The 20449-nt window shown below is 36.0% G+C and overlaps 2 protein-coding genes across 2 annotated transcripts; one reads left to right on the forward strand and one right to left on the reverse strand.

The window, feature by feature from the left end:
• Window positions 209-1833, forward strand: LOC18775296 (metacaspase-9). Its single transcript, XM_007205484.2, has 2 exons — window positions 209-652; window positions 974-1833. The coding sequence occupies exons 1-2, from the start codon at window positions 283-285 to the stop codon at window positions 1582-1584; spliced, it is 981 nt and encodes a 326-aa protein (XP_007205546.1). The 5' UTR covers window positions 209-282; the 3' UTR covers window positions 1585-1833.
• On the reverse strand, window positions 2000-9872 carry LOC18772511 (pleiotropic drug resistance protein 2). Its single transcript, XM_020567015.1, has 20 exons — window positions 9112-9872; window positions 8669-8789; window positions 8485-8573; window positions 8197-8281; window positions 7793-8083; window positions 7619-7709; window positions 6507-7407; window positions 6226-6386; window positions 5972-6075; window positions 5690-5843; window positions 5524-5601; window positions 5199-5335; window positions 4572-4904; window positions 4083-4373; window positions 3910-3993; window positions 3477-3610; window positions 3151-3378; window positions 2847-3018; window positions 2498-2752; window positions 2000-2394 (listed from the first exon to the last, which is right to left on the reverse strand). The coding sequence occupies exons 1-20, from the start codon at window positions 9471-9473 to the stop codon at window positions 2125-2127; spliced, it is 4341 nt and encodes a 1446-aa protein (XP_020422604.1). The 5' UTR covers window positions 9474-9872; the 3' UTR covers window positions 2000-2124.

Consider the following 20449-nt stretch of genomic DNA (forward strand, 5'->3'; position numbering starts at 1 on the left):
TTCACCGAATTTTTTATTTTATTTTATTTTCTAATTCTTGAAAGGAAGAAGGACTAGACTTTAAAATGCAGAAACCTTCCCAGGCTTGGAAGCCAATCCAAAGCATGCCAATGTAACTTGAATGAAATTTCAAGCGAGTCATTGACACTCCAGCAACAATATGTATAAAACCAAAACTTAGGAAGAGACCAAATCGCAGACACAAAAACTTGTAAATTGGGTGACAAAATTAATTTATTGGTCTACAAATTACACTCAGATTATTGCCTGCAAATTATAATTATGGAGAATGAAAACAAGAAGAGGTTGGCAGTTTTGGTGGGCTGCAATTACCCAAACACCAGAAATGAGCTGCATGGTTGCATAAATGATGTGGTGGCCATGAGAGGCACACTTGTGAATCGCTTCGGGTTTGATCCAGGAAACATTCAGCTGCTGACTGATGCTGCAGCTGCAGGTTCTTCTTCCTCAGTCATGCCCACAGGTGCAAATATTAAGAAGGCACTTGGTGCAATGGTTGATCAAGCTAAGCCAGGTGATGTCTTGTATTTTCACTATAGTGGCCATGGAACAAGGATCCCTTCATTGAAGCCAGGCAACCCCTTCAGGCAGGATGAGGCTATTGTGCCTTGTGATTTCAATCTCATCACTGGTGGGTGCTTTTAATCTAATTGTTCAATTGTTTAATCTCTTGTATACATGTTAATTTTAGTAATTTAATGTTCTAATGAGTAATTATAGAGGTGAGATTTCGCTTTATACATCCCACCTTTATTATAGAGATGTGGTCTACAATGTGGTGTCTTTTCCTGATTCACAGTAAGACACTTATGCATTTTTGCTATTGTTCAATTAGTTAAACATATAACTAATTACAACATGCACGGATAGCAAGTGTGAGTATGAGACGAGTTGTAAACTTGGAAGTTGGTGAAAATAACATGGTTAATTTATTGGTAACTTTTATGTGCAGATGTGGATTTCAGACAACTAGTAAACCGCTTGCCAAAGGGAGCAAGCTTTACAATCCTGTCAGACTCATGCCACAGTGGAGGGCTCATTGACAAGGAGAAAGAGCAGATTGGACCTTCTCATGTCACTGAAATTAGTAACACATCCCCATCAGTTTCCTCTAAGCCTAAGGGCATTCCTTTTGAGTCCATATTACACCACCTCGCATCATTGACAGGCATAAACACATCTGACATTGCAACCCACTTGTTAGAGTTGTTTGCAGCAGATGCCAGCCTCAAGTTTCGTTTGCCTCCGTTCGAACTACTCAACATGTTCGAGTCATTGAACCCTGATGAGGGAATCTTACTAAGCGGGTGTCAAGCAAATGAGACTTCTGCTGACATGACGAACCCGGTCATGACTAGAGGAAAGGCATGTGGTGCTTTCAGCAATGCAGTTCAAATGCTGTTGAAGGAGCATGAGGCTGACCTAAGCAATCGACAAGTTGTGATGCTTGCTAGACAAGTTTTGAGAGAACAAGGCTTTGAGCAGCACCCTTGTCTCTATTGCAATGATGAGAATGCTGATGCAACTTTCTTATGCGAATCTCATATCAGCTCAAGTTTATGAGATATTGGTTATGCTATGATTTGTCTAATAAGTAATGTAAGACCATATCACTTGCTTATTGTTTTCTTCGTGTAAATAAAGAGGGCACTGATATTGCCACTTTCTTGTGGCAACCTCTCAGAGCTCAAGTTTATTAGAATCTGTCTATTATCTACTGTTTCTTTGTTCAGCTCAAGTGAGGCATTACTGAATTCTTTGGTTGAATAAATTCTTACTCATCAGGCCTCCCGTGGGGGCCGTGGGGGAAAATATAGCAGTAAACCATGAACCTTTTTAAGTTATGCCAAGATTGAAGACATCTTTTCTTGAGAAGAACATTCACAAGGTCCTTCTATTAAATATTCAAGAATAAAAATAGCTATACAAAGTATTAAGGAAAAGGTATCCAAGACAAACTAAATTACACAAACGCATGAAGCAAAAGCAAAAATGAAATGACAAAAAGAGAGGACAAATTTTGTCTCTCTAATTATAATGTTGTACACTCAAACCATCTATTTCACATGCTTAAGGTTCTTCACTGCTCCACAGTGAATTTGCTTATCTCCTTTGGAAGTTCAAGAACTTGATGCCGTATGCAAAGACAAAGAAGAAGAGGAGGACCCAACCAACATGCGCAACGACAACAGGGATCAGAAAATCGTAGTCAAAACCTAAAAACTCTTTAAGGAATACATCAACAGCTTTTTTTTCGTCAATATTAACTGTGATCTCTGTCTTTATGTCACCAACTTGGGATGTGAAGATACCATAGATTGTCCAAGCAACTGGAGAACCCCAGTAGTACCACCTCCACCAGATGGGAATTAGCTGCAAGAGTGAGATTCAATTGTTATGATTGCAGAAATAAAAGAGATGGTTTGGAACAAGATTAATCTTTGGTATAAGAACAAATGAGTTCCAAATGACATACCGGCCTGGGGATGAGGAAACCAGAGAACAAGTTCCAGAAGCTCAAGAAGAAAGACATAGTAATTGCAGCAATTTGATGGCCAGGAGTTAGGGCAACCACCATCATCCCGTACATTGAGAAGTAGGTAAAGCACATGAATATGAAGTAGTAGAAGTACAGAAACTTCTCCACCTTAAAATTGTACCCGATCATGAAAAATAGAAGACAGGAATAGACAAGGGTTTGGATTGCAACATAAATTGTCTCAATAGCCACCTACAACACCAATATATGTATCAATAACAAAGATACGAGATTTAACATTATATAAAAGCTAAGACGTAACCAAGCATAACTTCCAATATCTTACCTGAGCAAATGCATACGGCAACTCTGAATACATTCCCGCTGCTCTTTCACGATAGAAAACTGTTCGTTCAACCGCAACCACAGATTGCACAGCAGAAGCATTGCTAGCTCCAAGGAAAAGAATAGCAGAATAGGTAGCTCCCAAAAGATTAATCAGGTCTTGTTGCTTGTGTCTGTTCACAAGATAATATACAGTTAAACATCATATACGTGACACTTATATCAAAGAACATGCAACTGAATCACAAAATTCAAAGAATAATATGTTCGAAAGATGTAGCTCATAATAAAGTTCTTAAACTTACATATCGTCTCCTTTGCCCCAGAAGATAATACCAAATAATACTCCGATGCAAATTGTCATGAAAAACCTAATGGCATTGTACCGTGAGTTCCTCCAGTATGACCAGTGTTGTTTCCAGAAGCAAGCCTTGCACTGAGTTAAAAAGCTTTGGGAGTATTGGGTGGGGAAGTAAAGATCCTTGGAGCCTGGTTCTGGTACGCTTAGTTCCTTGATAAGTTCCTGATTTCTCCTGAACAAGTGAAACAAAAATGAAGAAAAATTTAACACACAACGACAAGTGGGTAGCAATGATAGAAATGAAGAAAAACGAAGTTACATGCAACTTACCTATAGAGATCAGAGTTTGCAAATATTTCTGCAAAGTCCACGTCATTTTGAGCTTCAATTGAAGCAGAGCTGACCTCTAACATCCAGGTAGCAGGATTGTAACCTTCTTTGATCTTGGAAACCCCTGGAATAGCCTGCATGGTGAAATAGATAAAGTCAAACTTTAACTATAAAACCCTTGGTAGAGGACAAATTTTTCTATGATTGAAACATATTTGATCCTTAATATTATTCATGGTTCTAGAAACTTGCATTGCATAACAACAACAAATTAAAGCCCACAAATAAATATGTTGGAAGTGAGATGTATATGGATTATGTGAGATTGATGTTTGAAAGATTTTTTTGACTGAAGTTGGGTCCAACACTAAGTCAGGTTTAGACCAAATATTAACTTTTGGATCCATGGATAATGATTTGAGCATAAACTTACCTCAAAGTATTCAACAAGCTTGTGAGACTGGCGACCTAGAGGACCTGCATAAATCACCTGTCCTCCTCTTTTCATTAAGAAAAGCTGCAATGCAAAACAAAACTAATGTGAAATATAGTACTTAAAATAATGAACAATGCTACAGATTTAACAGATTAAAAATCAAATCATACCTCATCAAATGCTTCAAAAATGTCAATGCTAGGTTGGTGAATTGTACAGACAACAGTTCGTCCTGTATCCACAGTGTTTCTCACAGTACGCATAACAATTGCAGCTGCTCTAGCATCAAGACCTGACGTTGGCTCATCCATAAAGATGATGGAAGGGTTGGCAACCAATTCTACAGCAATGGTGAGCCTCTTTCTCTGCTCAGTCGAAAGTCCATCAACTCCTGGAAGTCCAACTAAAGCATGCCTCAATGGGTTAAGCTCCACCAAGTCCATAACCTCATCAACAAACATCTAAAGATAAGAAAAAGAAAATCAGGGTCAGCAACATCATCCATCTCATCCTGTTCTTAAATATGGAGCAACATGATTGTCATTTTGGCAATTAACTTTGACTTCTTTTTAGGTGAAAAAGACTGCTGTAGACACATTACATTGTATTATCAGAAATTAAAGGTTAGAACTGTTTTAGGTGTTAAATAAATAGCATACCTTTCGTGTCTCCGTTTTGACATCCTTGGAAATACGTAGCCAGGCAGAGTATAGGAGAGATTCATAGACAGTAACAAATGGTGAATGAATGTCATTCTGTTCACAGTAACCGCTGACCCGGGCAAATGTGGCTTGGTTCTTTGGGAAACCAGAGATCGTAATACTTCCTTCAATATAGCCGCCGGTCTTTCTTCCAGCTAAGACATCCATCAAGGTGGTCTTTCCAGCACCACTGACACCAACTAATGCAGTCAAAACACCCGGCCTAAATGCACCACTAACATCTCGTAGAAGTTGCAGTCGGGTCTCTTCAATCCCTTGGCTCTTCATTTCCTGGTGAGGACACAAAAATTGTTACCAAGAAGAATCATATTAAACCACGACATTTGTTTTATATCATATGCTCTAGAATTCATGACTTAAATCAGCGGAACTGTTCATTAAAAAAAATCAACCTAAACTAAAGCGAATTATGCAAAATGCTTTAAAGTAAAATATTTCTACTATATATGAAGAGAAGACACTGTCTCATTTCCAATTCCGTTTCTGTTTCTTTTGATAAGTTCCCATATAGATTCTTGAAATTAAAACTTCAGGCCTCAGAGGAAAAATGTGCAAGTTACTTACAGCAGGCATATCCACATAGTAATTCACATGGTTGAAAGCAAGTGAGAGGGGCTGGAAGGGCAAAACCATTCCTCGCTTGGCTTGGTTATTTTCAGCACTAACAATTCCTTGAGCATTTCTGACTTGCATATCAATACCTGCCATTGATCACTATTTATTAGGCGTAGAAAATAATTTGATAGCAAAGCTAACGCTCAAGATGTAATTGTTATGCAATAGAATTTGTCCTACCACATGACATAAAAGAAGAATGATGCATAATGTTATCTAGCTAGCATAATGATGCAAAATGGATTGTCATCTTTTAGAAACTCCTATTATTTACCTTCTGGATTGGATTGTCGCCTCTTCCTACTTTCAGAGTTGTCGTCATTCTCAATTAGAGTTTTAGTTTCACTAAGAGCTGAAATTGAGTAAAAAAGAAACAAATAATCAGTGCTTGATCCATTACCATAACTATACCTAATGACAAATGAAAATTGTTCACTTACGATCTAAGAAGGTCAGTGCTCCAATGAAAAGAACATTAAAAAGAAGAGAAAACCCGAAGAGCGCTCCAACACAAATCCAATACCAAGTCTCTGTAGTAAACAGGCCTCTTTCCCTCAGAAGTACCTTTCCAACTGTGTCATTGCCGTTGACAGGCTGTGGAAAGGGATTAAAAAGTTCATTAAGCTCACACACACATCAACTTAGATTTATGAAAAAAAAAACAAATTAATTTTATTTTCAAGGTATACTGAGAATTCAATTTAAGGCTTAAGAGAACTTACAGTGCTCCATCTTTTATCAAGAAATTCATTGATAGCAATTGCATTTTGCCCATACATCATAGGTGAAACATAGTAGCCCCATATCATCCATGGCAAAATGTCATCTGCACAGCACAATGGAATATTGTGAACATTTGAAAATATATGAAAGGAATAACAGTCATTAATGCAATTATTCAGAAGTCTATATCCAGTGCTGGTATCAAATTGGTCAATGCAGTAGCTTTGACATTGAAATGAGAAGGATTTCTAACCTTTAGCAACAACAAAACCTCCTAGGACAAACACGAGTAGCAATGTAAAAGAACCAATTGTGCCCGAAACAACCTCACTTCTACCAAGGGCAGCAATGAAACGGAAGAGGGAGAGAGCCATCTGGTGTATACCAAAGAAAGCCAAGAACTGTTTGAAGAACCTGAACAAATTGGCATATGTCAGATTAAAAAATAACTAGGTTGCAATATCCTTCATCATTTATTTAGTATCAAAAAACTAAAGCTTCCAAGAATAATATTGCTGATAAATTAAAGCTTACCTACTGGCAGCAGGTGCAAATCCAATGCTGTAGTATGTCAAAATTATCCATATCCCAGATTCCATCAGTGAAATGGGAATTCTGGTTAGCCAAATGGGCAAGCCAAAGGCCCAGCCAGGGAAGAACAAGGCATCCCTTTGTTTGAAGAACACAGGAAGCCTGAAAACTGTCATGGCAAGCTCTGCCATTCCATTAAACATGACGTTAATGAGACTGAAAAACAGTGCTCCCCAAAATTTTGCCGAATCTTGTGCTTGTCCAGCTTTCATTTCTGTTCTTAAGAATACCGTCAGAGCAATTGTAGCCATGATTGTTATCTGGGTAGTTTTGAATATGTATACAAAAGAGTTACGCTTCATCAGCAACCATTCCCTCGCAAAGCATGCCTTGAAGATCTCCATATTGGATATTCCATACTTTTCCTTCACCAATGCAGCAGGATGGACTGTTCGTTTATCGTATGGAACTCTTAGTTCTTCCACAAGCCGTTGGCCAACATGGAAAGTGGTGAAAGCCCGAACGAAATCAGATACTGAGACATATCTATAAGGTTGGTTCTTCTTATACCAGTATTGTTCTTGGTCCTTCTTTGAGGTCACTTCTTGCAAAAAGTCTGCAACACCCTTTCTGTCTGGGCATCTGAACCCCATAAATTCAAAGAATTCCAGAACATTCTCACGTGGGCCTTGGTAGACAATCTGACCCTCAGAAAGAAGGATAATGTCATCAAAAAGATCATAAGACTCAGGTGCTGGTTGCAAGAGAGAGATGACCATAGACACATCCATGATATGAACCATCTGTCTCATGAACTTCACAATCTGAAAGGTTGTGGAACTGTCCAGCCCTGTTGATATTTCATCCATGAAAAATGCTTTCGCTGGTCCAACCAACATTTCTCCTGCATTCAGAGCAAACACAACAGATTATAATACAAGGACATATGTTTGTACCTTAATTATCATTCCTACCCTGCGACGCCAGACTAAAAAGGTTTGTAAGAAATAAAAGGTCCAGTGGGCATAAACCGCATTGGTGCCAAAGCATATAGAAAATCTAAGAAATGTTTTAAAAGTAAACAAGCAAAAATTACATGACAGAGAGTAACATACCAGTAGTTACACGTTTCTTCTGTCCACCAGATATGCCCCTTCTCATGTCATCACCCACCATAATATCAGCACAGATATCAAGCCCAAGTATCTATCAAAATAATTATAAGACGTTAGGCTTGTACAATAAGAATACGAAAACGAGGAGACAACCTTCTAACTGAATCAACAAACCTTGAGAACATAATCTGTGATCAAACTAGTTTCCTGGCCTGTCATAGATGTGGCTTTCATGAATGCATCAATCTCAGGATCTGGTTTGATGCCTGAATCTTTCTCCCGTCTAGACAACTCTACAAGCATATCATACCTGGTTCCAACTCCCAGGCAACGTCCAGAGAAATCCAATGTCTCACGAACTGTCATCTCACCATAATGAAGATCATGCTGACTAATATAAGCAGAGGTTCTCCGAGGCACAAATTCCTTGAATTCATGGCCACAGTAGGTCACTTTCCCAGTTTCCTGTTTATAACCCCAACTTATTAATACATGCTAAACAGTGTACATGTATGCACACTAATACAATTGACATAAACTGATAAAAAAAAACTAAGGAGATGGAGAGGATGACAAACCCTTAGATCCTTATCAAGCTTTCCAGCAAGTGCTTTTAGCAGTGTTGTTTTTCCTGACGATGGAGGTCCAAGAAGCAGTGTCATCCTGAGAAACAAAACAATAAGCTCATGATGGAGTTCAGAAACAAAACTACCTCGCATGAGTAGCATACCAAAAAAATAGTTTCCATCTTCTTTCAGAGGAACAAATGACTTTGTTTATGATAACTGACTAGATTTTTTTCATTGATGCAACAAAACTTGTACTAGTCCTGCAAAGATCTTAGATATGGAAACCCATGAGCATACCTTGATGGTTTAATAATACCGCTCACATCTTGGAGTATCTTGACAACTCTTTTCTTTGACGGTGAGAGTCCAATCAACCCAATTAGTCCCTATTCACAGATATAGAAATTTAGAAACCTTAGATTCACTAGCAGAAGCAAGATTAAGAAGTGAGGTTTGGGATTAAGAAACGCTGAAACAATACCTCTAGTTGATTCAATGTGGAATTTAGCAGAGTTGGAAGTGCTCGAGTGCCAACATATGCATCTCCCTCTATTGATACATTCTGGAATCTAACTTCAACCTTAGGAACCTCAATACCAACCCTGTTTCCAAAGTAAAACACAAATTACAAGGTCATCCAAATCAAACATGGTTAGCAAGAAACCAAAGGAAAAATACATCTTTATATCATCTGCTTTTATGTTTTATTTTCAAAGATTTAAACTTTGACCTCCCCGGAAGGCTATAGTTGATTGAATCATGCAGACAATTAAGCAGTGATTATGTTTTCTCAAGCTCCAAACCAAACAATTTCAGATTGGAAATTTTAGTTATTTCCCTTTTCTCACAATTTCAAATCCAACTCTAATTTTTCACTTCATGCTTTTCTGATCAACCAAACTAAAAACCGAAATAGAGACAAACCTGTCATTTCTGGCTCTGAGCCTCTGCAAGAACCTCTCATTATCCTCCTCAACAACCTTAAGTATGCTCTCCATCAACTGCTTCTTATCCTGAGCTCCGAGGTTTGCAACATCAACTTCTTCAGTTATAACCCTCCCATTGCTCATGGCCTGTCTCAACATCCCCCTCCTCATCCTATCATAAGTGGGCAGCCTCTCTATAGCTGCCCACCTGAGCTCCTCCTCCTCATCCACCGCTTGCTGCCGCCCACTCCGCTGAAACACGTCGGGCGCGTTCCACATTTCCCGAACACTCGTCGACCTCCAGCTCCGCCGGCTGCTAGACTGCCTTGCCAGATCATCTCCGGCTAATGCCGCCGCCATTTTTAATTCCCAAAACCGATCAAATCACTCAAAACTCGAGATTTCAACTGATGGGTTTGAAAAACAAAGCCAAGTTAGGTGAACCCAATTTCAGAAACCGGTTGAACTCTATGTTCAAAGCAGCTTGGACTGCTCAAGTTGAAAAACCAATCAAATATGCACCCAAAGAATGAATTTTTAATTCTTGCCTTCTTAAAACTCTTCACACTTCTGCACTTGGTTTTTGGTGAAGAACGAGAAAATGTGAAAATAAGAGAGAAGAAAGAGAGATATTTTTGCCATGGGTTTCAGGTCAGCCTTATATAGACCAACAAGACCAGCAGGACAAAGAAGAAAGTCTTCTGTGAGACACAGAGAGAGAGAGAGAGAGAGAGAGAGGAGAGAGACTCTTTCCAACTGTTTTTTGTTTTACTTTCTTAATATTTTTTAAGTCTTTTTTTTTTGGTGTTTTTAAGTTTTCCTGTGTGTTTGATGGTCGTCGGTCAAACTGAGACTGCTTCTGTATATCTTCGTCCCGCGGACGGGTTCGGCGAATCAGCGTGGAAAAAGAAGAACGTCATATATATTTTCTGACCGTAGGATGAGGTTTAGCATTTGAATCTAACGGACTATAATGAGGGTGTACGGTGAAAGCTATGTGTTCTTTCCTCCCTAAATTTTGACCCCGGAAAATTGTCCAGTGTTGTATTTTGCTGACCAACTGTGGTTAGCGCCACACTCAATAATTCTGCTTCTCTTGGAAAAAAAAATAACATTAAATTAATACCAAAAAAAATGCTGCATATTGTCTTTTTTCTGAATTTAATAAGAAATGCTATTTCTTGTCTTGGTGGAAAAAAGCTTGTAAATTGGATCCACGGGTGTTGAGCTCGTGGGAATATTCTTTTTGTGTTACTGTCAACCAACGGTGAGGTGGGGGTTGAATTTATCTTTTACTTATTACATGTGATTGTTAGAAGACATCAGAATGGCTTCCATTTCCATCCATAATTGCATGGCAGATAACAAGAATTCTACATCTGAATTAGATTAAGTATTTAAATGGCATTCCATATCAAGTTGCAGTTATATTAAGATATATAAATGGCTATTCACTTGTGGCTGCTTAGGATTTTAGGGGTAGAAGCTAATCGGGTCTAACTTAATGAAAAGGGGTCTTAATATATAAATTAGTAGTTTCAGGTTTAAATTTTCATGACACATTTGTAGTGTGTGTGAGAAATCCCCTTCCTTTTGTAGTTTATATTATAGCTTATATTAAATAAATTTTTAAAAATAATTTCACGAGTAGAATGCTAACCTACCTTGATCTCTAGTTTATACTATAGCTTGTATTAAATAGATCTCCCTTCGCTTGTTTTTTTTTTTGCCCCAGATCAATTTCAATCCCTCTCACCTTATGTTGCCTCTTTGTGTTGCGGCTTTGTCTTGGTGTTGTTTGGGTTCTTTTTGCAGATATGTGGGTTTTGTCTGCGTGGTTGTGGGTTTCCTCTCAACCTAGACTTCGACGGTGGTGTTCCTATTTTTTGTGGTGGCGATGGCAGTGACTCAACTTTCTATCATCTAGGTTGGTTTTGGAGTTTTTTGGATTGTAATAATTACACCAACTCTTTGTGAGTTTGGTGTTCTATTTGTAGTTGAGCCTCTACTTGTATTTTTTTCTTTTTAGAGTTTAAAAGTTGTAGTTGTATTGGATAGTTTTGGACGCTGTGGTCCATGTTTGATTTGTTTTGGCTTGCGGCTTTCATGTAGAAATTTGTTAGGCTTTATGCCACTATTAGTGGAGATATATCATGTGGTGTATTTATATGTATCTGGAATAACCTTGCATGGTTATTATGCTTCCACATTTGTATTAACCTTTTTTGGGTAGTTTATGCCCTTGTGGCTGATGGCCTTGGTACCTAAGTTATGAATACAATTATCATTTACTCTAAAAAAATTATATCAACATTTTATTTCTCAAAATATTATATTATATTATTTAAATTAATCTTAAATTGTGCATGTTTGGCTCTATTTCAGTAAAATGAGAATGGAGTGAAATGAGAAGAGTCATGAAATCACTTTCATTTCATTGTCTGGTTGAAATTTGGGATCAAGTTTCAAATCAGACCTTTTACATGACCTAACTTTTCTTTACTAGTCTCTTTCCCAATGACCCATGACTTTTATATTATTTACTTTCTTTACCTACTTATCACAAAGCATAGGACAAGAAACTCATTGTAGATGAATTAGATGTTATGTTTGGAATAAGTTGCTGAGATTTTTTAGGTCTTTTATGTAATTTTTATCTCTCTTTTTGTGAGAGTTTTTGACCTCTTCTTTGTAAGAGCTTTCTACCTCCCCTTTACGAGAGTTTTATTTGTATTGTTATAACTTGGTTTTTTCAAGCTTTATCTATTTTTTATTATTCTGAGTTTGCTCTCTTAGAGCATCTCAAAGGGAGATGTCATATACCGAACATCAAATTTAAATTTGATGATTGATGTGGCAATTTGACATCTTATACAGCTTTACACTCCACCCGATATGTCAAATTAAATTATTATTTTGTTATATTTTAGTGTTGATTTATTTTTAATTTAAAATAAAATAAAATAAAAAATAAAAAAATATTCATTTGACATCTTTCTTTTGGGATGTCAAAAATAACATCTCAACCTCCGGCCTTCATTCCACATCAGCTTTGACACATTGGTTGGAGTGATGTGAGACGTTATTTCTAGCCGTTAAATATCTATGTGGCACTTTTGACACATCGGTTGGAGATGCTCTTAGTTGGGATGCCTATTCTAGAATTTCCTCAATTTGGGTGATTGTTAGTAGAAGAACCCTAGATTATCTTAATTTTGATGTTAGATCGCTCCATTATTGTAATGGCCATTTATGGCTCGTAACTTTTTTGCTGAATTATGAATATGATTCCAAAATTTCTCAACAACAAAAAATTTGATTTAGATGGAGAAAAAAACTTGGCTCCTTACTTATCACAAGCCAAGCTCTTTAGATGAAACAACTCGCTTTAATTACTCGTAAATTTTTTTATCAAAGAACTAAAAGTTAAATCATTCGAACTCTTCTACTTTTTTCGGATAAAAATGTCTCGACGTTCGAGCCTTGCATCGACCATATAAATATGTATTCTCGACTCATTAATTGATTATTTCAATATAAATATAGATGTTCGATTATTTATTCTACCCAAAGTATGCGCGTCAAAAAAGTTGATGAATTATTAAAATTAGTTATTTTTGTACTCCCATCTCTCTTCTATGTGATTGCACCACTTCACCTAACGAAAAAGCCAAGTATTAACTACCTACTCTACACCATTAATTAGCTCACTTATAATGTTTATTTTAGAGCATCTCTAAAGCCCAGTATGAAAGAGATTTGACTTGTAGTCAATTGTCTCGAGTTCATAGTACTTTGGTAATATGTGTGAGAAACTCTCATTTCCTTTCTCAATTATGGCAACAACAAAAATTTGGTGGATGAAAGACAATCATTTTTGACATCTCAACTAATAAGCCAAATGCAGACATGGATTAAAGGTTGAGGTCTTAGCATCATGACAATTATTTAATTTGAAAATGAATGTGAAGAACTCTATGATGATATTGATATAAGAAAAAAAAAACTGCGTTCCAACCCTAAACCTTAAGCATATTTATGAATCTGTAATTGAATTAGAAGGAATTGAATTGAGTAGGAGTTGAATTGAGGAGAGTTAGATTTCAAATTCCTATTGAAGTTGTTTATTAAACCATATGAAATTGGGGTAGGAGCGATAATAATTATTTATAAGTTGTTTACTAAATTCACGCAAATTGGAATTGAAACCAAATTGACTACTAAAATGCCCTTGTTGTTGGGTTAAAGTAAATGAAAATTTTAAAATTTTTAAAATTGTGTAAGATTATAATGGGTTTTAAAAAAAAGAAAAAAGAAAAAGGATTCCTAATGGAACGTTCTCCATGAATTAGAATACCACTTCCCACTCAAGATTTCAAACACTCCAAAATCAGGAACAACTCTTGATTTTGTGTGAGTCCCACTCGCATTTTGATTTCTCAATGTGAAGTAAACATAGGAATATCCGTAATAGAAATTCAACTGTTTATTTTAATTTTGATTATGAATTTGTAAACATGTCATAAATGCTAACCGTAGATGAAAATGATGAACTAATAACAGTTTAAAAGTGACTTGACTCTATGATGATATTAATCACGTGACAAAGTGGCATTGATATTTGTTTTCATTTTCTACCAAAAGTTCAAATCAAATCTGCTACAATATGAACACTGTCAATTACCAAGTAAAAAAAAAAAAGTACACAAAAAGTCGCAGACACCGTTCAATAAGCATCAACTTTCTGAAAAACTGTAATGGGAACACAAGTGTGCGTGCTCCGTAACACCTTTCCAATTGTTTGAAGGGAGATTTTGGAAAAGCCCAAAGGAGAGAGAAAATTTTTAAAAGAAGCAAAAATGGACAAAATTGCCCTTATTTATTTTTTGATTTCCTAAGAAATCCTTTACATTTGCATGTCTTTGGTTTGAAAGTTGAGAGGTTATTCCGTCTTTTTTCAAAAAGCTTTGGCTTTTTCCAAAAGTGAAAATTTTTTTATGAGTAAAACCTAAATTTACTTTGTTTGTTTGAATGAATCAACGTACGGTTGGCAGATATAATTTTCAACGCCTTCTAGAAACAAAAAAACAAACTGAGCTGGCAAAAGAAGAAGTTACGTAGATTTTGCAATTTCACAGACAGCTACCCGAGACTGGCCAATTTGTGGGGTCCCTTTTCGTAATATTAAACTGGAAGAAAAAGGGAATTAATCCAAGGCGGCTGCTGAATGGGTGAAAATAAGCTTGTATCGAATTATTTGTGGGTCCCAATCCAAACCCTTCTTATCCATGGACGATTCATCAACTTGGATTTTTTTTAGGAGGAATTAATTCGAGTTGCTCTCTATTTGTCTTGGTGCAGGATTTTCCTGCTTGCTTCGCTTTCAAGCTGCAAGTTGGTGCTTTTTAACGTCTTCTCCATTCAATTTGATGGGGGCATGCATATGCATGGGGTTGTGATTGTGTTCATATGGATAAAGTCTGCCCAACTCCAACGCTCTAGATGATTGTAACACCCCACATTTAGTCACATTCTAATTTATAGTATCCTGTTCATGAAAATCTTTGAGAAATTATAGGTAACATACACGAACACCCAAACGTGAATTCAAGGCAAATTAGGGGGCACTTTCAATTAACCTAGTCACAATCATATTAGAATTGACAATTTGAGTTAGCTTATCACATTCACGTCATGTCATTTCATATTTATATTGAAAATTATTTAAGTATTCCTCAACTTTTTAATTTCGTCAATAACTAACTCAACGAGTTTATGATTTATGTTATATTCAAGCTGATAGACATATTTTTAAAACTACAAACTTTTAAAAGCAAATTCCTCATATTTGTGTAATGGAAATAGTCGTACCACATATATTGAAAAATAAGATAAATAAGTCATTTTCTAAGTCTTTTTTATTCATGATTATACTATTTTTTTTTTGTCAAAAATGTTTGTCTCATATAGTAACTCAAACCCACTAAATTCTCAAGCCACCTAGGAAATTGTCATCCTTAATTTACACTCTACGTATACAAGAATGCAAAGAAAATCTTAAACATGATTAAAAGGTCCACTCCTTTTTTAGGTATAAAGCGACAGATATTCGGACTAAAAGCATCAAAGTTTTATTGCTAAAAAAATATTCAGTCCATGATTGAAATTTGTTAAAAGATGGTTGGCTCCTGCAAATGGATCGATAGGAGGAAGAAGAAACTGGGCCCTTATGGCGGAAAGGAAAGTTTTGAATATTAATACTAGTTTGAATTATTCCAATTCTGTAATAATAAAAATAATTCAAGTTGGTTTATAAGTAATACTAAATTTTAACTTTGACTGATTCAACACATGTCAATGGGGTCATATAACTTGATTTTTTTTATTTAATATAAGCGATATTAAGAAGGAGAATCGAACCTAGAACATCTGTTGCACGAATAAATACTATTAATAACTTGTGATACAAACTCCTTTATTAATTTAATTTTTTTTATAATTTCTTCATAATGCCGACAATCTTCACCACCACAATACCGCACATGGCCTAATCTAAAAGAAATGAGTTACAATAGGGCATGAATAAAATAATGGTCACCTAACTATCTTGAAAGAAACAATGCAGGCACAATTATTTATCAGTCTCTATATGTATTTTATTTTATAATTAAACGAATTTAAATTACGCATACATTAAGCGTGGATAACAATGCTTAACAGCTAATTCATGACCTTTGTTTAAAGTATTCTCGAGATTCTATTCCCTTATGACAAATTGGTAACAAGCGTGGGTAATAAAAAAAGTTTATATGAGAGATGTCTCTTGGACATTAACTTCAAATTAAGGCTTGAATTCCTTGAAAATTACCTTATTATACCACTTGAGTTAAGTGGGGCCCTGATAGACGAAATGCATATAATGGGAAATCCAAAACTTGATGAAGGGAGCGTTTCATTTCGAAGTTAGCATTTTGTTATGGGGGGAAGACATCCAAGATTAGAAGAGCAAAGAAACTCTTCAATAATTTATGACAAGCTTTAGCTTTGATCTCCGCCAACAACCTGAAATCAAGACTTTCTCTCTTCTTCTTCTTCTTCTTCAACACCTCTAACCCTAATGAGACATGCTCTCTCTTGAGTATGAGTTCCTTTTCTTTTTCTTTTTTCTGCATGCAACTAGTTTCCTCTATCTCTAAATTATAGCCTCTGCAATTCGATACTTTCGAAGCTTTTACTGACTTGATCGTTGGAGAGTCTTTGAGAAACACCAAAATGATACCCGCTTACTTTGAAAGTCTTTTTCTTTGGGCCAAACATACTTTTCAACTGAACTGTAGGAAGTTTGCGTCCGTGGAAAAAGACTACCCCTACTACTATACATATTCATGATGCTCCAAGTCCAAGCCTCCAGCCATCATTTCCCTTCTAAAGCCAAGGTAGAGACGAATCCCGGCACGTGGGAAGACCCCACACATGTGGAAAAGTAGACAAGATACCATCTCTCATGATTTGCATCCGAATAATGCTAAACATATATTTTTTTAACTCTCTAACATAGAATGAGATGTACATACGTCTTATATGATTTCATACTCTCTCATATTATGTGAGAGAGTTAAAACAAGAGTTGGAAGAATAGTCAGTGTAGTGCGTCCAATATTATCATTTAAATTTCTCGAGATCTTTGATCTTTCCACTTAGATATCTCAAAGTGATCTTGACATAGAAAAATCTTCTTATTGCCTATGAGATACAAGCAGAAAGTGTTAGAAGATGATGATGTGATCTGGAAACATATCCAACTTCGACTGGTCAGCACCAACTAGCTATATATAGTCAACTGATATTTCTCCTCTCCACTTCAATATTGTAAGACGTTTGAACATTCTGCTCCAGTGAGAGTGAGCTAGCAGAGGAATAAAAAGGATAGTTGCTTCATACCGGCACCTCATTCATATGAGTATGACCTTTTAAAATAATATATATATATATATATATTTTAATTCAAATTTCAATCATTGATAAACTTTGATTAATTTCTAATATATATTTGGTCTGGCTAAGGAACCCTCCTTGGAAGCTTCTTATAGGAGGAGGATGCTTTTAAGTTTTAACGCCAAGTTTGACCAGAAATTTGGGTCCCTGCAATTGAGCAGAAATGAAAGCAAGGAATCGACCAATGGGACACGTTTCATATATCTAGAAGGTCTCACCTTTGACTTGCGGATTTTGTACGCATCATTAGGCTCTCCCCTAATTTATTATTGGTTAAGTTGACACAAAAAGCCATTGGGAAGCATCAATTTACAAGAATCTTTAAGTTGTTAACGCAGAAAAGACATGGGAAAGCCTCAATATACAGAATCTTCAGGCCGATGCACGGTCAAACTGTCACATAGTGTTATAAATTTATTAACGTCAGATAATGCTATTAGCTATAAATTAATAACACTATATAACAACATGACCGTACATAATAAGCTAAAATTTTTCGTTCTTCCAAATTAATGAGTGAACTATCTAGTTTGTTACCACCCTAGAAAATCTGCCACTCCTAGTGTAGAGATTAACCGGGCATTTGAGGGCACTCCCCCCCAGTTGTTGTTGTAAAATAGTCAAAAGCTAGAGCTAAATTAAAAGGGCAAAGCCAAAAGATCTTGACATGGACACATTCGAGAAAGCTAGAAAGAAAAATGAGTAAATGAAATGGAGCAAATGAAGTAAGATGGCATAGGTCATGCTAAAGGAGATTTCCCTGTCCATAATTCTTGGAGACTTGGAGTTACCCTGATGACGGTCCACCAAGGGAACATCTCATGCACATGGAAGACTATTTTTATTTTTATTTTTTATTTTTTGGGAAAACTACCAATAATGTCTCAATATACTGACTTTTGTACCTGAAGTTGCATTCAAACCACTAGTTTAACTTTGATGATGGATACAGTAGAGGTCATTTTAGATATCAAATTTGTTTATTTAGTTTTAATTTTTTGGTATTAATAAAATTTAAGGGGGAAAACCTTGAATTTTTTTTATTTTTTTTTTGGTTGTAGAATTCAAGATTTAGTTATATTATAAAATATTTAGATATTCCAAGATAAAGATTAAGCTATACAAGTAGGCCCTTATTATAAGTTGGTTTTGTATTAGCGGCGTATTAATGGATAATAAGAATTAGGTTTACTATAATTATCTTTCTTCGTCTCTTCTTTCAACCTCTATTGAGTCCAAGTATCTACTCTTCCCCTTCTTTCTCCTCTTCAGGATGAACAGTCCCTATCTCCCTTTTATCAGCATCATAGCCTACTCCTCCCTTTTAATGATTTGGCTAGTGATAAGTCTCACACTCACAGTCAATGCTCTAATTAGGATAAATATCGAGGTAAAGTCTACATTAAGAATTGTTTAAGGACTTTTAATATCAAACATTAAATATCATATATAGTCTGTTAAAAAATATATTTAATTCACTAACATATCTACTTGATTAGTGAGATTAATTAGAATTTTACCAAGTAGTTTTTAATAAAGGAAAATACTTTCCTCCTTATTATGAAAGTAGGAGCTCCTACGTTTCTGCCAATAAAAGTGTGATATGCATTTTTAATGAATTATTTTTGCATATATGTCAAACTGTGATTCGCATAAAAGAAAAGTATCTTCTTATAGAGAAGGAAGCAAAGCAGTATCCTTTAATAAAAATCTTTAATTTTTTTAAGCTATAGTTTTCTATGCAAAACATATAATAAATCCATATATATATATATACAAGCAACACGCATTCAATTCATTTGGACAGCTCTCCAAGTGTTTTACCCTGTCACCATAGCAGTGCCCACTGGCCAATTGCAGGATATTTATCTTCTATTGTGTCTTTGTCAGGTTTTCTTTGTACTCAAATAAATTTAAGTTTGTTAGGACATTAATTATTATAATGTGGTAGCATTTTCCTATTTTATATTAGGGTCATGCTAGGGAGACCAACTTTAGATACCAACTTGTGTACCAACTCTCTAATAGAGGTGGAGCCCACCAATACAATGGGTCCTACACTCTATTAGAGAGTTGGTACACAAGTTGGTATCTAAAGTTGGTCTCCCTAGCATTTTCCTTTATATTATAATTGAACACAAAGTTTCAGGTTTTGATTCTTTCAATTTTGCTTTGTCCCTAGAGTTGGCCCAAAAACCCTATTTGCCAACTGCATGTAATAAAAACCCTAAAACACTTTGGTCCCTTGACCTCTTAGCTTCATGTAACATGTATTATGTACCACACGTTTTAAATAGGCATGCTTCACAAAGCACCGTCAATGTTGACTGTGACAGAATGTCATGAGGCAAACACATTCTGGGGCATGCCAACCATGACTCATAGTAGTAAATTATATATATATATATATATATCACGCCCAACATGCACAATAATTTGTTTGGAATTGTGAATCAAATACAGATGTTGTATTTTTCTTTTTTAAAAGTCGACAAATGATTTAATTAAGTGGTATAAATTGTACCGAGGTCTTTTGAGAAGAATTTCTATATGTGGATGGGCTCGGAGGCTATATCACACCATGACGAATTTATGTGGTTAAATTGGGGAGAATGTTGGTTTAAGTTACATGGCTGGGTAGGTCTTTATTGATTTATCTAGTTTTGCATTTGTAGGATTTTCCTCCCTTTGCCTGATGGCATTGTTGACAACTAAAGTGATAACAACTAAAGATTTTTGTGGTCTGAAAATGACAACTAAATATGATTTTTCAAATATTTGTACGAGGTAAAGGCACTAATAATGATTGGATCCTGCTTAAGCCCAAATGTGGGAATATTTTGAATCCAGCGACCCAAATGTGGTAAGATATTGATTTCCTGAGCACAATACCAGGATCGGGAGGGAAATGTGAGAAGAAAAGCATTGCATCTTTCCTTCCAAATCTCCCAACATATAATGCTAACAGATGCCAACACTTCCTTTCGCACATGATTATGAATTGAATAATTGGAGCTCAGGGCCAAAAGCCAAACATCGAACTTGGAGATTCTCTGTATCTCCGGTTCGTAGCTCAGAGGTGCGCCAAACCACACACCCTTCACCTGCGGACAAAGAAATAAAATATGCTCCATAGATTCCTCATGTAGTTCACAGAAAGGACATAGAGGATTGCAACTAACTTTCCTCCTATATAAATTAAATTTGGTAGGGATGGCATTTGACACTACCCTCCCTTGCTTTGGAACCACATCAATTTTCCAAATTGTATTCCACACATGAGTATCAATCTGGTGAGAAGAATGGGCAGGAAGGGAGTTTTTTCCCAAGCTCGAGAAAGC

This window comes from Prunus persica, chromosome G6, assembly GCF_000346465.2.
Source record: "Prunus persica cultivar Lovell chromosome G6, Prunus_persica_NCBIv2, whole genome shotgun sequence".
Taxonomy (NCBI): Eukaryota; Viridiplantae; Streptophyta; class Magnoliopsida; order Rosales; family Rosaceae; genus Prunus; species Prunus persica.

Bases quoted from the DNA above. Each gene is read 5' to 3' on its own strand.
- LOC18772511 (XM_020567015.1), bottom strand. From the start codon at position 9,473: ATGGCGGCGGCATTAGCCGGAGATGATCTGGCAAGGCAGTCTAGCAGC. The intron at 5,844-5,971 runs GTAAGTTCTCTT...CCCTTTCCACAG, and splicing joins TTGATAAAAGATGGAGCACT to CCTGTCAACGGCAATGACAC. The intron at 3,379-3,476 runs GTAAGTTGCATG...TCACTTGTTCAG, and splicing joins GCAAACTCTGATCTCTATAG to GAGAAATCAGGAACTTATCA.
- LOC18775296 (XM_007205484.2), top strand. From the start codon at position 283: ATGGAGAATGAAAACAAGAAGAGGTTGGCAGTTTTGGTGGGCTGCAAT. The intron at 653-973 runs GTGGGTGCTTTT...TTTTATGTGCAG, and splicing joins TGATTTCAATCTCATCACTG to ATGTGGATTTCAGACAACTA.